The sequence below is a fragment of the Passer domesticus genome, chromosome 13 (genome assembly GCF_036417665.1).
Source record: "Passer domesticus isolate bPasDom1 chromosome 13, bPasDom1.hap1, whole genome shotgun sequence".
Lineage (NCBI taxonomy): Eukaryota > Metazoa > Chordata > Aves > Passeriformes > Passeridae > Passer > Passer domesticus.
The window spans coordinates 16,297,814-16,312,723 of record NC_087486.1 but is presented as its reverse complement, the minus strand read 5'-3'; the positions used below and the strand labels follow the sequence as shown (position 1 = coordinate 16,312,723).

Here is a 14,910-nt window from a genome sequence, read left to right as displayed (position 1 = left end):
TGCTGCTGGCTGGCAGAGCTGTACAGGAGCTCACCTGAGTTCAGTGGGTGTTATCCCATCAGTGCTGCTGGCTGGCAGAGCTGTACAGGAGCTCACCTGAGTTCAGTGGGTGTTATCCCATCAGTGCTGCTGGCTGGCAGACCTGTACAGGAGCTCACCTGAGTTCAGTGGGTGTTATCCCATCAGTGCTGCTGGCTGGCAGACCTGTACAGGAGCTCACCTGAGTTCAGTGGGTGTTATCCCATCAGTGCTGCTGGCTGGCAGAGCTGTACAGGAGCTCACCTGAGTTCAGCGGGTGTTATCCCATCAGTGCTGCTGGCTGGCAGACCTGTACAGGAGCTCACCTGAGTTCAGCGGGTGTTATCCCATCAGTGCTGCTGGCTGGCAGACCTGTACAGGAGCTCACCTGAGTTCAGTGGGTGTTATCCCATCAGTGCTGCTGGCTGGCAGAGCTGTACAGGAGCTCACCTGAGTTCAGTGGGTGTTATCCCATCAGTGCTGCTGGCAGACCTGTACAGGTGCTCACCTGAGTTCAGTGGGTGTTATCCCATCAGTGCTGCTGGCTGGCAGAGCTGTACAGGAGCTCACCTGAGTTCAGTGGGTGTTATCCCATCAGTGCTGCTGGCTGGCAGAGCTGTACAGGAGCTCACCTGAGTTCAGCGGGTGTTATCCCATCAGTGCTGCTGGCTGGCAGACCTGTACAAGTGCTCACCTGAGTTCAGTGGGTGTTATCCCATCAGTGCTGCTGGCAGGCAGAGCTGTACAGGTGCTCACCTGAGTTCAGTGGGTGTTATCCCATCAGTGCTGCTGGCAGAGCTGTACAGGAGCTCACCTGAGTTCAGTGGGTGTTATCCCATCAGTGCTGCTGGCTGGCAGAGCTGTACAGGAGCTCACCTGAGTTCAGTGGGTGTTATCCCATCAGTGCTGCTGGCTGGCAGAGCTGTACAGGAGCTCACCTGAGTTCAGTGGGTGTTATCCCATCAGTGCTGCTGGCAGAGCTGTACAGGAGCTCACCTGAGTTCAGTGGGTGTTATCCCATCAGTGCTGCTGGCTGGCAGAGCTGTACAGGAGCTCACCTGAGTTCAGTGGGTGTTATCCCATCAGTGCTGCTGGCTGGCAGAGCTGTACAGGTGCTCACCTGAGTTCAGTGGGTGTTATCCCATCCCAGCAGGCACTGTAACAAAGCACACTGATATCAGCTATTGCACTGAGCTTAATGAACAACAGAAATAAAAACTATATCTTTATAACAAAGTTAAAAACATCACACACATAAAATCCATTTTAATATTTGCAAAAAGCCAATATTATAATATGTATCTACACCAGGAGCTGCGGATCCAGCAGAGCATGAAGGAGCATGGGCCCTTGGGAGGAGGTGGGGGCATTCCTGCACGGGAGCTCTGTGCTGGAAAGGGGAAAGGGAGAGAAATGCTGGGTTTGGAGGGCAGGATTTGCTCTGGCTCAGCCTCTGGCCACAGCCCAGGGAGTCCCCACTCAAACGTGGGTGAAGCCCAGCTCCCCTGGTGCTGCAGGGGCGTGGGATGGAGCCCTGGACACACGGTCTGACCCCTGCCCATCCCTTCAGGAAGGGTGAGGGACTCAAGAAGGGTGGGTAGGACAATTGAGGCACTCGTCCTGTGTAGGAAATGAGTTTGTAGAAAATTCTCAAAGCTTGACAGAAAGTTTATATGCACTGATTGTTATAACAATGTTAGTGATAGTGCCTTGTGTACTTCACTGTACTCAACAATCAATGGAAAAAGCCATCAAAGAAGTTTTTTCTGTTCAAGAGAGGGGGGAAATGTGGGAAATAAATTTGTAGAAAATTGTGAAAGCTTGACATAATCAGTATCTATATGCAAACCTTGAGATAAGAAATGCTGACTTAGAAATGCCATGGAATAGGACAGACATTGTTGAGAGAGAAATGGAACTAGAAACAAGTTTCAAAAGGTGGCCTTGCAAATAAGACTGGATATTTTAGAGAAATAGAATTATGTAAGATACACTACAGTAGGACCAAAAAGAGGTAATTTTAGATTGGGTTTAAAGCATTTATAATATGGTGCAGCTAAAGCTGATAGGCCAAGAAATGTTTACAACATATTGTAATTAGGATATAGTTAACTTCTGATTGTAATGGCATAATTATAACATCTGTATTGTTTCGTCCTTCACATAAGACTAAAACCAGAAGTTTTTTAAATGCCTCTCAGTTGTTGACTCCCTAAGTCAAAAAAGAGCTTAACCCAACAGTCCTTCCCAGCACCTGGGCTGTGAGAGGGCTCCTTGTGGGCCAGGAGCTGTGCCACCTGCCAGGGTGCCAGGGCAGCCAGGAGCTGCCAAGTGCCCTGGAAAGCTTCAAAATGACAGAGAAACTGGGGCATGTGAGCTGAATCCAGGCCAGCCTGGAGCCCTGCCTGGGAGTTTGTATTTCCTTGTACCAGCTCCCTTTCTTCCATGGCTTTGCAGCTGTGGGAAAGGGATGCTCTGAGAGCACGGTGTTATCATGACAGCTTTTCTGTACAAAAAATGGAGCAAAAAACATGATTTTTGGTACAAAGATGTGATTTTTGTCTCCACGGTGCAGAGCTGAAGCCAGAGCCTGGTGGCACTGAGCTGCAGGGAGCTCATCCAAGGTGGAGGGGGCAGCTGAGGAGCTGGAGCAGCATCGCAGCTGTGGTGGCTGGGCAGTGCCACCACATCCCTGGAGAAGCTGGAAATCCTGTTCCCTGCCCCAAAAATCCACCTTGGCACACCAGGGGTGGTGTCTCAGAGCCCAGACACAGGCTCTGGGGGATTGTCCCCTGTCCAAATGTCCCCAGGGCTGACGGCCAGGTGGGTGGGAGGTGGGGAGGACAGGAGCCACCCTCCCTGTCCAGCCACTGGTCATGATGGATATCCCCAGGGACAAACCAGCCCTGGTCACTCCACTGGAGCCTTTTTGTCCCCGAGGGTGTGCACACCTGTGTGACAGCCCTGTGACAGCAGTGTCCCTCCTGGTGACCCCAGAGGGTCCCCCTGCCCTTGCAGCCACACGAGGAGCCCCAGCCCAGCCTCCAGCTGAGTTTAGAGGGCAAAGCAGCCAGAACTGGGCCAGGCTGCAGCTCCCTGCTGCCCTGCTGGCACCAAGGACACCTTCTCCCAGATGGCCACTTGGGCAGGACAAATGTTCCCCCACGTGGCCCTGCCTTGGTGGCACGGGGGTTTGTCCTTGGAGCCCAGGGCAGCACAGGGACCCCCAGCCCGGGCTGAGCTCCTGCCCTGGGGTGAGGGCTCCCTGCTTTGCTGTCCCCGTGGGTGCTCCAAGGGGGCTCCAGTCCCTCCTTGGGGTCAACGCTGTTGGAGCTCTGGATGCTGAGAATTTCAGACTTTCTGTGCTGACACACTCTGACCCCCAAGAGAACACTGCATTTGACCTGAGGCCGTGGAAAAAGCCTCCGAAACTGATTAATAGCACTGGGATTGTGGGTGTGAGTTTGATCAGAAGTGTGTGATGTCACAAGGTAGAAAACCAACACAACCCAACCCCTCCCACCCAGGCAGGGCTCCTTCACCCCCTGCCTGAGGTGGGGAGCAGCCCTGTCCCCCCCCCAGCCACCAGGGTGGCCACCAGCCTGGTCTGTGTCCCTAAATGTCCCTGCCTGTTCCCCAGCCCCCTCTGCCACCCTGCTGCTGCAGAGGTGTGAGGGGGAGCCTGGCTCCACGAGGCTTTCAGGAGCGGGTCCCCACAGGCATGGACTGCTGGGATAATTTAAAATCCAGGACAGAGACCTCATTATTGCCCTAGTTTGCATCAAATCTCAGTTTGGGTTTTTTTAGCAGCCCTTTGATGAGCTTGTCAATGACAAGTTGCTAATTGAGGAGTGGGAGGCCCACAGTGTCCTGTGAAAACGGGGGAGAAAAAAAGCCAGGATAAAAAAAAAAAAAAAAAACAAAACTGTTTAAAGCTGGCACTGGGCCTGACTGCAGAGACCAGGGGGATGGAGGGAAGCCAGGCTGGGAGAGACCACGGGGGTCCTGCTCCCTCAGGGGTGGGGACACCCAAATCTCTGCCGGGGCTGGGAGAGCTTCAGCAGGGACATCCCCATCACCCCAGGGTGCTGCAGCGGGGGAGGACTCTGGTCTCTCACAACATCAGCCCCCTCCAGTGCTGCGTAGAGCTCCAGGCTCCACATCTTTTTATTCCACACCCCCCTCAATATATTCATTGATTTATAAATTCCCTACACGTACTGCTGGGCTAACAAGTACACTTTAAAGCACAAGCTAAAACATGAGGTAAAAAAGATGGGGGAGAGATGAAAATAAACCACTGGTTTAAAATATTTTTGAAGTTATTAATGGTACAAAACAAATTTTCTTCCTGCACCCCTGTGGATTATCTCTTGCACCCCGCTGTGGGGACGGTGGGGTTGTCTGGCACCCATTCCCCTCTTTCCCTGCACAAGCAGCTTTGTCTCCCTCTTCCTGTCCCTCTGCTCCTGCCTGGCCGTCCCTCCCTGGCGCCCGTCCCATCTCTGTCACCCTGCAGCACAAGGACCTCCTCCTCCCTTTATCTGGGGGAGCCCCAGCCCCCGTGCAGCTCTCAGGGCCCCCAGTCTGGAGGCTGGCAGGGTGCCCAGCCCTGGCAGCAGCCACACGCTGGGCCCAGCAGTGCAGGTGGCACTGAGCGAGGGTGGGCACTGCCCCCCAAAGCCCTCCGCAGCCGGGGGGTCCCGGGGGGCTCTTCTCCTCCTGCACCCCCTGGCTGAGGCAGCTGCTCTCCCTCCCCTGTGGCAGCCAGGCTGGAGCTCACCCAGGAGGGTCAAATCCCAAATCCAGCCCCGCTGTCTGAGCCCTGTGGGGGCCCAGGACGTGCCTCTGCTCCCGAAGCTTGGCCAGCAGGGTGTGCTGGGCTCTGTGTCACCCACATCTGTCCCCGCGGGAGGAACACACCCCAGCACGGCTGGATCTGTTCCCTTTCCTGCTCCCAGAGGCCCCAGGAAAGTTTGGGGTGGTTTGGCTCAGCATTCATGGGGAGAGGGGGCCAAAAACCCCCTCCCCAAACTGGGCCTGGCTGTTTGTGCCAAAGGAGAAGGGGCAGGCAGGCAGCACTGGGCACAGGCAGCCCCTGCACCTTGCCAGAGGAGCATTTTGGCTTTTCTTGGCCTTTTTTTGGGTGGGGGTTTTGCAAAGCTCTGCCTTTGTCCAACTCCCTGTGGTTAACGGGGGCTGCAGGCATCCCTGGGGGAATTACAGCCTGGCTCGGTGCTTCCAGGGGCAGCCCTGGGTTCTGGGGAGCAGAGGGATGTTCCTGCCTGCAGGGGCAGCAGCAGACCCTGGGACCAGGCACAAGGGCTGGCTCTGCCACCAGCAGCTCGGTGACCCGGGCAAGTCCCACCCACAGCGAGCTCCAGCAGGGTCTGGGGGCGCAGGAGAGGGGACACACACCGGGGCATCCCCTTGGAGCTGAGCCCTGCCAGCCACTCTGTGTGCTGACAGCAGCGCCCAGAATCCTTGTCTGCTTTGCCCTCATCCCTCCCGGCGCTGCTCTCCTGCCCTCCCTTCTCCCTGACCTCAGGCTCCGGCTGCTGCCCTGGGGCTGATCCCCTCGGGCACCCGGCCACCAGCACGGCTGGGACAAGGGCTCTGTCCCACAGGGAGGACAGACAGACAGAGTGTTCTCCCAGCAGCCCGTGGAGAGGCCACCCCAAGGTCACACAGGCTGCAAAGGAGCAAAATCCCACCACATCCAACTTTCTCCGGAGAGGGGCTGAGGGCTGCTCCTGCTCCTGCACGTGATGGATGAGCCTTTGGCAGCCCCCGAGCCCCAAAGGGGGCGGCCAGGGGCCAGCAGGGCCCTCCCTCCGCCCTCTCCTTCCCCGCGGTCACAAGGCTTCAGGCAGCAAAAGGAAAATTTTATTCCATCTACGCACGCTTTATTATTGTTATAAATAATAATAAATCACGGCGGCGGGAAGGGGACGTAGGGAGCAGGAGGGGATGTGGAGGATGGTGAAACACCTCTCACTTCGCCCCCCGGGGATGTGGGGTGTGAGAGGAGCCAGCTGTGTCAGGGGAAACAAAACCCCAGGGAATGTCCTGGGGGGCTGGGGGGGCTTTCCCACCACACCCCCTGCTATGGATATCCCCTCTCCTCACCTGGCCTTTTGCACCCACTGCCCCATGGATCCCTTTTGGATGTTTTTTATCCCAAATACTTGGATTTCCAAGCGCTTTTGGATGGCATTGGCTGCCCTCCTTTGAGGCATTTATGGGAGGAGAAGCCCCTGCTGCCACCAGCTCCCAGGGGTGTCTTCTGCTCTGAGCAGGCTCCAGCCCCCAGTGTCAGTGTCACACCCAGAGTGACCTCCCCGGGGCCTTTGGGGACCCCAAAGGAAGGGGTGAGAGAAAGCTGCATGAAAACTCGGCTTTTTTGGTGATTTCCACCCCCCCCCCCCCCCCGCTTTGCTGGGTGAAGTCATGACTGGAGGAGCTGCTGATGGGACTCAGCCCATGACCACAGCCTGATGGAGAGTCCAGCTCCACGCCCAGCCCTCCCTGGGGCCGAGTGACAGCTCAGCTCAGATCCAGTGGAAAACTGCCTTGGCTCTATTATTTTCTTTTCTTTTTTAATTTTCTGTTGTGTTTCGGTTTCAAGGTCAGTCGGGAAAAAAAAAAAAAAAAAAAAAAACAAAAACACAAAACACAACAAAACTGCTCCTAACAAGGGCTTGGTGACATGGGACCAGCACTACCTGTGGCACTGAGAGCTCCAGCTCTGCCAGGAGCAGGGGGTGAGCTGGGCACAGTCCCCAGAGGGGAACAAAGGGGTCTCCACCACTGTGTGACCTGCTCCTGTACCCCCGAGAGCTCCCAGCCCTGCTGCCTGCGGGGTGTGAAGGTTCCCTGGTCCCACGCCACGGCTGTACCTGGGACAGTGACAGGGAGGGGAGGGAGAGGGCTGAGCTAATCCCAGTGGTGGGGAAAGGAGATGGAGAAGGGGGAGAAGCAGCAGCGGGAGGGCTGGAAGGAAGGTGAGGTGCCTGCAGCAGGGTGGAGGAAGATCTGAGCCCCTCCCGGCAGAGGAAAGATGCTCAGGGCTGCCCAGCATGGATACCCCGGCACAGGGTCCCATCTGGAACTCGCTGGTGAGCCCCCCTGGTCTGAGGGGACACAGCCACTCCCCCCCACAGCCAGCAGCGGGCTCCGAGGCTGTGACCCCCAGCCCCACCCCGGCAGCGCCCCTCGCTCCCCAGCATGGCTGCAGTGAAACACCTCCCGCACCCAGGAGCCCCTTCCCCAGGCCCAGCCGCCCTTCCCGGGAGCAGTGCCACGGTCCCCGCGATGTCCCTGGTCCCGGGCTCCTCCCGGGGGCTCTGTCTTGCCTCGCTCGTTGTGTCCCTTTGTCAGGGCTGTGACTCCAGCTCTGTTTCTGTCGCCTCCCCCGTGTCACCGCCTGCGCTCGGGAGTTCCCCCGGCTCGCCACGCTGCGCTGAGCACGCTCCCGCCTGTCCCCGGTAATTAGCGCGGCTGACCGGCTTTCCTTCATCAGCGCTAATTGGCCAGGTCTGTGTTTGCGGCTCCCCCTCCCTGGCTCTCGCCGTGCCCTGCGGTGATTTCAGCGAGAGAGAAGAGAAATGAAACGGAACTCGAGGCGCCCCTCAGAGCACACATCCTGACACCGAGACCCCAGCGGGGACACGGGGACACCACGGGGCTCAGGGGCACCGGGAGGGCTCCTCAAGCCAAACCCAGCCCTGGAGCTCTGCAAATCTTTGCTCCCCGTGGGTGGCTGTCACCCAGCTGGGGCCCCACTGGCTGGACCGTCCCCTCTCCCTTCACCACCGGCCCTCAGCACTCAGCTCCGGGCACCGGCGGCACCCCCAGCCAGGCGGGCAGTGGTGCCTGGTCCCTGGCACGAAGCCACCCGGCTGGGACAGGTGCTGGGGACAGCCCGCGGGTGGCACCTGGAGGTGCTCAGCCCTGCTCCCCGGGAGCTGCAGGTCCATGGGATTGATGCCCCCGGAGCTGTGCCCGATGCAGCCCAGGTGACCCAGCACGGAGGGAGGGACAGCAGCTCGGGGCTGGGGGCAGAGCACACGGTGTCACAGGAGCCCCAGCGCAGCAAATCCCTGCCCTGGCACTGCCCTGGCCTCCCCTGCGGTCTGGGACCGCCTGTCCCAAAGGAGGACACCCTCACGTGTGTGACCAGGGCTGTCCCCGCGGCACGGGGGAGCCAGGAGAGCTGGATCTGTGGGTGCAGGGGAATTTGGGGAGAGGGGTGTCCCTCTGAGAGCTGCATGGGGATTCTCAGGGGTCTGTGTGCAGCTGGATGGGGGTTTGGTGTCTCTGTGGGGCACTGGGGGTGCTCGCTGTGGGAAAGGCCAGAACTGGGGGGATTCGGGGGGCAGAGCCTGGAGGCCACAGGACAGACAGCTGGACAGAGACACAGGGTGGGGACGGATGGGAATACAGGGATGGGGACTGTGTCCTGCACACCTGGAGCCTCCTGTTAGCGCTGCTAACAGGGGACCAACAAACCAACCCCCAGTCCTGGGCTCTGTCTGTCTGTCTGTCTCCTGGGACTGCTCTGCCCCCGCTTCCTCCGCCCTCCCCCTCACATCTGGCCAGCAGCAGCTTATTTTTTCCTCCAGGGTTGCGACATCCTGAGCCACGGGATGTTTTTCCTGAGCCTGTGCTGGCCCGCAGGGGGAGGGTGGGAGGATTGTCTTGGCCAGGGAGCTCCGGTGACAATATCTGAATGCCCTCCCACCCACTGTCCCCAAGGGCAGAGAGGGGGGATCAGGACAGCAAATCAGACCAGGGCTGGAGAAGGGAGAGTGGATTCCTGCTGGTGATGGGGAAGGGTGATGGAATCCCTGCTGGGCCTGGTTCTCCAGATCCTCCAGGACTGGGCAACAGTGACCAGATCCCTGCCAGTGATGAAGAGGGGCAGCTGGAGCCTCTTGGGGCTGTAGCTACCGACCCCATCGTGTCCTCAGCCATGATCCACGGCCAGGCCACCCTCCACTCACAGGCCTGGGTGACCAGAGGATGGGGGTGCCACCAGAGCAGGCCTGGGGGCACAAGACTGGGGGTGCCCCTAGAGCATCCCCACTGCTGGAGCCAGGCAGGGGCTGAACCACCCCCTGTCAGCAGCACCGGGATGGCCAGACCCCACCCGTGCCTCCCTTTTCCCACCACAATAAATACCATTCATTCAGAAGAAACCATTTTATTATTTTTTTTTCCCAAAGAAAAAAAGCAATATAAATATTAGAGTATAAAACTTGCGTGTAACACATCGACATTGGTCTATATGGGTATAAGAAGGATATAAGCATATATATAATATATAAGTATAATTCAATATTAGACACATTGAAAGGGCAAACGTGTTTCATTTCACGCACACTCGGAGCACAGACCACTTGGAAAGAAGATACAGAGAAAATTGAAAATACTGATGTCCACAAGTTAGTTACTGCAATTAAAAATAACACGCCACTAAATACACGACACTCACTACGCTACCTCAGATTGCAGATTAAAAAGAAAATATAAAGACTACGATTCAGCTACAGCATTTTGGGGAGGGGAGGGGCAGGTGGCAGCTGCAGGGGACAGGGTGGGAGCCGCTCCCAGTGCAGCCAGCAACGGAGGTGGCTGGATCCCGATGAAACACGAGGGATGCTCCTGCTGCCCTGGTGTGGGGAGGGGGCAGGGGTGGGGAGAGCCTGGCTGAAAGGGCTGGATCTGCTCGGGTGAGTTACGTGTTAGTGATTAAAAAAGGAAAAAAACAACACACACCCCCCTGGGAAACTCGGTGTGTCCCCTCCCGGGCCACCCCACAGCTCCTCTCCTGGCTCTGGCTACACAAAGCCCCCACCTGCCTCTCCCGGGGGTCAGAGCTGCTTTGCTATGGGAAGCTGGCCTGGTGCTTTGGTGATGGGCACATGGAGAAACTCTAATCCTCATGCTTCCATTCTCCCCGCAGGGTACAAAGCCCAAAGCCAGCGGGAGCATCGCCTCCTCCTCCGGGCTGGCCCCGTGTGTCACGGCCCCAATCACCGCCCCCCATTTCGCAGCGTCACCCCCTGCTCTTGGGTCCCTTGTCTGGATCTGGTCCCCAAACGCCACCGAAACAACCATCACTTACTCAGCCACCAACTCTGCACCAAAGCCATGCAGCGGCAGCTCCGCGGATCCCCCTTTGGGCGAGACCCCCGGAACCGCCCGACCACCCCAAACAACCTTTGGGGCCCGAACTAGAAGCAATAATGAGTTTCCCCAGCCCACCTGAGCCATCCCACCCCCTCCCACCCCTCCCAGGGCACCCCACGCGGGCATGCGGGGGCTGTGCGGGTCCGTGGGGCTGCTGCGCCAGTGCAGCTGTGAGGTGAGGGACGTGCATGCAGACACCGTGTGCAGACAGTGAAGCGTCGTCCCCGGGTCACCCGGCCAGGCCTGGCCGCGGGGAGCGAGGCTCTCTTAGCCTTAATTCCATAAGAACATCGACTGTACATATAAATATTTACTGCAAAGAAGGACTGAGATGTGTCTGCTCTTCGGAGACCCCTAGAACTGCCGGGGCAGCTGCCGCACACCTCGGCGTGCTCCTCATGGAATTCCCTGACTCTCACACAGCTGGAGGGCTTTTTCCTTATCATATTTCAGGCCATTAGTGGTTACACTTAAAAAAAAAAAAATTAAAAATGCTTAGGATGCAGCTTTGCCATATTCCCTTTGACTCATGCAATATAAACACTTTTTTTTGTTGTTTTTTCAGATGACAGGTAAGCAGGAACTGAAGCACTCCCTACCAACTCCCAAATTCCAAAATCCATCGCTATCATTGGCTGGGGGTGAATTTTACGAATGGAAAATTTAACAGCAAGGAACTGGAGCATGGGCTCTAAGCTAAGAACTTCCTTTTCCTTTCCAAAAAACAGCCGAAGGGCTATAAATTAAAAGATCCACATTAAAATTATTTACACTGGGCGAAGCCGAGCACAAGCCTTGTGCCTTTCTTGGACTACCTGGGAGCAAATTGGATCCAAAGACATGGCAAAAGACCTTCTGCCCTTGCATATTCGAATACCCGAGGGATTGTACAAAACATTATTCACAGGGCACTTGTTTGCGTTCGGTTTAGATTCCGGATTGGTTTTCATCACGAGACCTGAGAGCAGCGAGCCCCTGCTCTCAGCTCTGATGATGACGAGATACATTCGCAGCATTTCCTGCTTTTGCACCACAAAAAAAAAAATTCACATTCGTCCTCCGGCCTGGGCTGTGGTTTTGGGGGAGTGCTGGAGCCGGCTGCCCTGTAGCTCTAAGGTCTCCTTCTTCTTCTTCACTACTTCTTCTCCTTCTTCCCGGATTTCTTCTTGTTGCCCCCGGCGGGGGCGGCGCTCTTGGCGTCGCGCTTGCCGGCGGCGTTGGTGAGGGTGGCATTGCTGCCCGGGATGTAGACGTTCTGCCGGTAGTCGGGGACGTGCTGCAGGGTGAACTGGGGGCCGTAGCGAGCGCTCAGCCCCATCGTGCCATTGCCGCCGCCCAGGGTCGAGTTACCATCGGCACCTTCTGTGGGGAACGCCGGGGAAGGGGGGAAAGAGAAGGGCAGGATGTTAAAGCCAGCTGGAGACCCCCACCCCAAGCCCCAGCAGCCCCACAGGGTGTCAGACCCAAAGCAACATCACCCTTCAGCTCCCCACAGGGCGGCCTGGCACAAACCCCCCCCGAAACTGCCCATTACAAATATATTGTGCAGTCACACCATTAGGGGTGCATTAAAGGAAATTCAATATTTATTTATTTTTCCGCCGCATTTAAAACCCTGCCCGCGGTATTTTTCTGCAGCCAGGTTTATTCAGGGAGCAGGACACGGGAGATGAGAAAGAAAACCCCTCCCCTGCACTACCACAAAATGGCTCTAGGAAGCCGAGCACGAAGGAAATCAATGCCAGAGCGTGTCTGATGGTCCAGATCCGGGAGCAGGGGGAGGGGAAGGCGAATTCATTCCTGTCGCTATGCAAAGCTCCAGCACGGAGCGAGGAGCGGGGAGGGGCGCAGGGCCCCCCGGGATGCTGGAGACCAGATGGAGATGGGGGATGCACGGAGGCAGGGGGAGAACGGGCAGGGGGGATGGCAGGGCTCGAGTGATGCTGTTGCCATGAGCTGCTGCACGATCTGCTCCAGTGCAGCTGCCTGTGCACGGCTCAGGGGGCGATCCTTGCACAGCCCTGCTCAGAAATGATTTGCTGAAATTCAGCCTTTGTCTGAGACACTGTGTCTCCCATCTTTAGCGCCTCATGCCCATGGCTGGGGCCAGGCTCTCCTGAAGGATGGAGACACCCAGCAAGGGCACCCAGAGAGCCCAAGGCAGAGCCCAGGGGTGCTGCTCCCTCCTTCCAGAGGCAGAGAGATTGCGGGAACAAAGAAAAATAACGAGCAGAGATGGTGGGCTGGGTCCCCTCGTGTTTCTCCTCACTCCAGACCAGCTCTGTGCACGCCTCTGTGCTGCCTTTGCTTTCCCCTAAGCAGATGGAGGTGGCTAAGCCAGCCAGAAAGCTGGACAAAAAGCTGGATCGCATCCCACCATCCCCTGAAATATGGCTGTGTACACATTCCCTTTGCAGGGGTCGGAAGGATGAAGCAACTGCAGTTTGAGAAGTTGCAGCTGCTCGGTTGGAGCGGGCAGGGAGGAAAACACAGCGAGGCTGAAAACAAGCGTGATATTGTGTCCCAGAGCAGGGCTGTGGGGTGCAATCAGGGAAATGCCTTTCACTTCCTGCTCTGGAAGCATTCCCTGCAGGAGAATTCTTCCAAAGTCCCCATGAAACGGGTTCCACACTCAACAGGGCTTACAGGACCTTGTGCTGGGGAGATGTGTCTGTAATTAGTGATATTTATTGCTAAGGCTCACTCGCCTGAGCAGCAGCTCATTTCATTAGTGACCAACTCAAGGCCACACGCAGAGAGGTGTCAGAAATGACCCCCATGGGATGGGACGACTGGAGATGTGCAGGGACCATCTCACAGGTGGACTGCTGTGGAAGAGGTTTTACAGCGACTTCTGTGGGCCAGAGAGAAGTCTGATAAGAGGATCCATGTTTACCCCTGAAAGAATTTTCTACCAAGGTCATTGACATAGAAACCAAGAAAGAAAGAAGGAGAAATAACAGAAACCTGCAACTGCCTGTTCCAAGGAGCACTTTGTTTGTCTCTCGTGACCAATGAGTAAAGCGTAAACTTATGAGGTTTGTAAGAATGTATAAAAAGCATGCAGGCTATAAAAAAAATGTTTTGAAGCCTTCTGAAAAAGGAGTGTGTTGCTTTGTATTGTCTCCGTCTCAACTATGACAGACTACAGCCTCCAGCCACGAGTGAGTTGTTTTTTCTGGCCTGTCCCAGCCGGAGTCAGCCCAGCGAGAGGCTGGGTGGACTCGGGCACCTTCCCTTCCCTTCCCCGGGTATTGCTGCCCTGTGTCCCCCGGGGCACCCCAGGGCTCTGAGCAGTGAAGGGCTGCGGCTGCCAGCACCACCCAAGTCCCCATGAATTAATTTGCATTCTCAGCACAGCTTCCACCAGGGAGAACGGGCACTGGTGAAGTTCCCAGCCTGCCAGGCGGTCCCGGGTAAGGGCGACCGGCTGTTTCTAGGTAACACTGACATTAAGGCTGAAAAGAAGAGAGAACAGGAACAACAGGGGGTTATAAATGGGCACCGAGGTGCTCGTGCCAAGCAAAGCACTTGAGCTCTTGTCGCTGGAAAGGTCACACTCAGCCTCCACCAGCAGCCTGTGATTATCCCAAACCGTCCTGAGGAGGAAAACAAGAATTTGGGCTCTGGCAAAAATAACCAGCGAGCGGCTCCATCACCCCCGCGGGCAGAGGAGGCAGCCCCAGAGCAGGTGTCGCTGCAGCTGCTGGTGGGGCTTTCAGGGCACCCAATATAGCGTGTCTGCCCCTGCCCAGGGGGACAAGGACCTGCCCGGGCTGCCTGTCTGTCTGCTCTCCCACCATCCATGGCACCTCTCTAAATTCTCCCTGGAGCCAGAGTATTTTAAGGACAGGATGTCTGAGCTTGAGAGTCTGGTGTCCTGGAGCATCTGTGCTCCTTGGGCTGTCCCGGCAGCTGCCTCTGCCCATCCAGATTGCTCCAAACACTGGCTTTTTCATATTGTTCCCACCTGCAAGGCAGGAAGATCCAGAGGAAGGAGGGCTGGGAAGGGAGGCAGAACCCTACAGCAAGGTCACAGCCCTGGGGGAAATCAGGTCCCCAGATACTCTGCCTTGTGATGGTAATGGCACCATTGGGGAAGAGATTTAATCCTCAAAGGACTGGATAGTGCACCTTGGCCTGCCAGCGCTGCCTCCTGCTGAAGCCAAGGAAAACCCCTGGCCCAGGGTAAGGATGCATCCAAGGCAATGCTGTGAGCCGCTTGTCACCCCGCAGCTCAAACACAGCTCAGCGGGTGACACTGAAAGATAAGGATTATTTAAATGGCCAGGAAATCACACCCAGGGATGGGTAGCACAAAGCTTAATGGACAATTAGCGCTGCCCCTAATCAAAGCCCGCTCCAATCAACACTATTGGCTTAAAGAGAGAGCAGAGAAGGGGACAGAGAGCAAGGGGGACACGAAAACACTGTGCTGGAGGAAAAAACTGCTGCTGGGTCCCCATCCACACACACCCAGCACAGAAAGAGCCCGAGCAGGACGGATCGGGGCAGGCCATTATCTGCAGCGGGGATTTGATGGCACCAACCCCCGGGGCGCCCGGAGCCGGGGGAGAGGCTGGGACAGTTCGAGCCTTGTGGATTGGGGGAGATTTGCTGCAATAGGGCCCGGGGCTCCACCAAAGTCGCTGCTTAACCTGGAAGGGACCCGCTTAGCTCTGATCCGGGGGATTGCTG

General features: G+C 56.7%; 1 protein-coding gene across 17 annotated transcripts in view; it reads right to left on the bottom strand.

Moving 5' to 3' along the window:
• Positions 1 to 9,207: 9,207 nt before the first annotated feature.
• The window catches only part of LOC135280372 (protocadherin gamma-C5-like), a 281,155-nt gene continuing 275,452 nt past the window's right edge, over positions 9,208 to 14,910 (bottom strand). For 16 of the 17 annotated variants that reach the window (XM_064388199.1, XM_064388196.1, XM_064388197.1 and 13 more), the window contains exon 4: positions 9,208 to 11,574. In XM_064388199.1, the coding sequence (XP_064244269.1) occupies positions 11,348 to 11,574 (227 nt within the window). In that variant the 3' untranslated portion in view covers positions 9,208 to 11,347. The remainder of the gene's footprint in view (positions 11,575 to 14,910) is intronic. The other variant, XM_064388192.1, reaches the window with a different exon arrangement.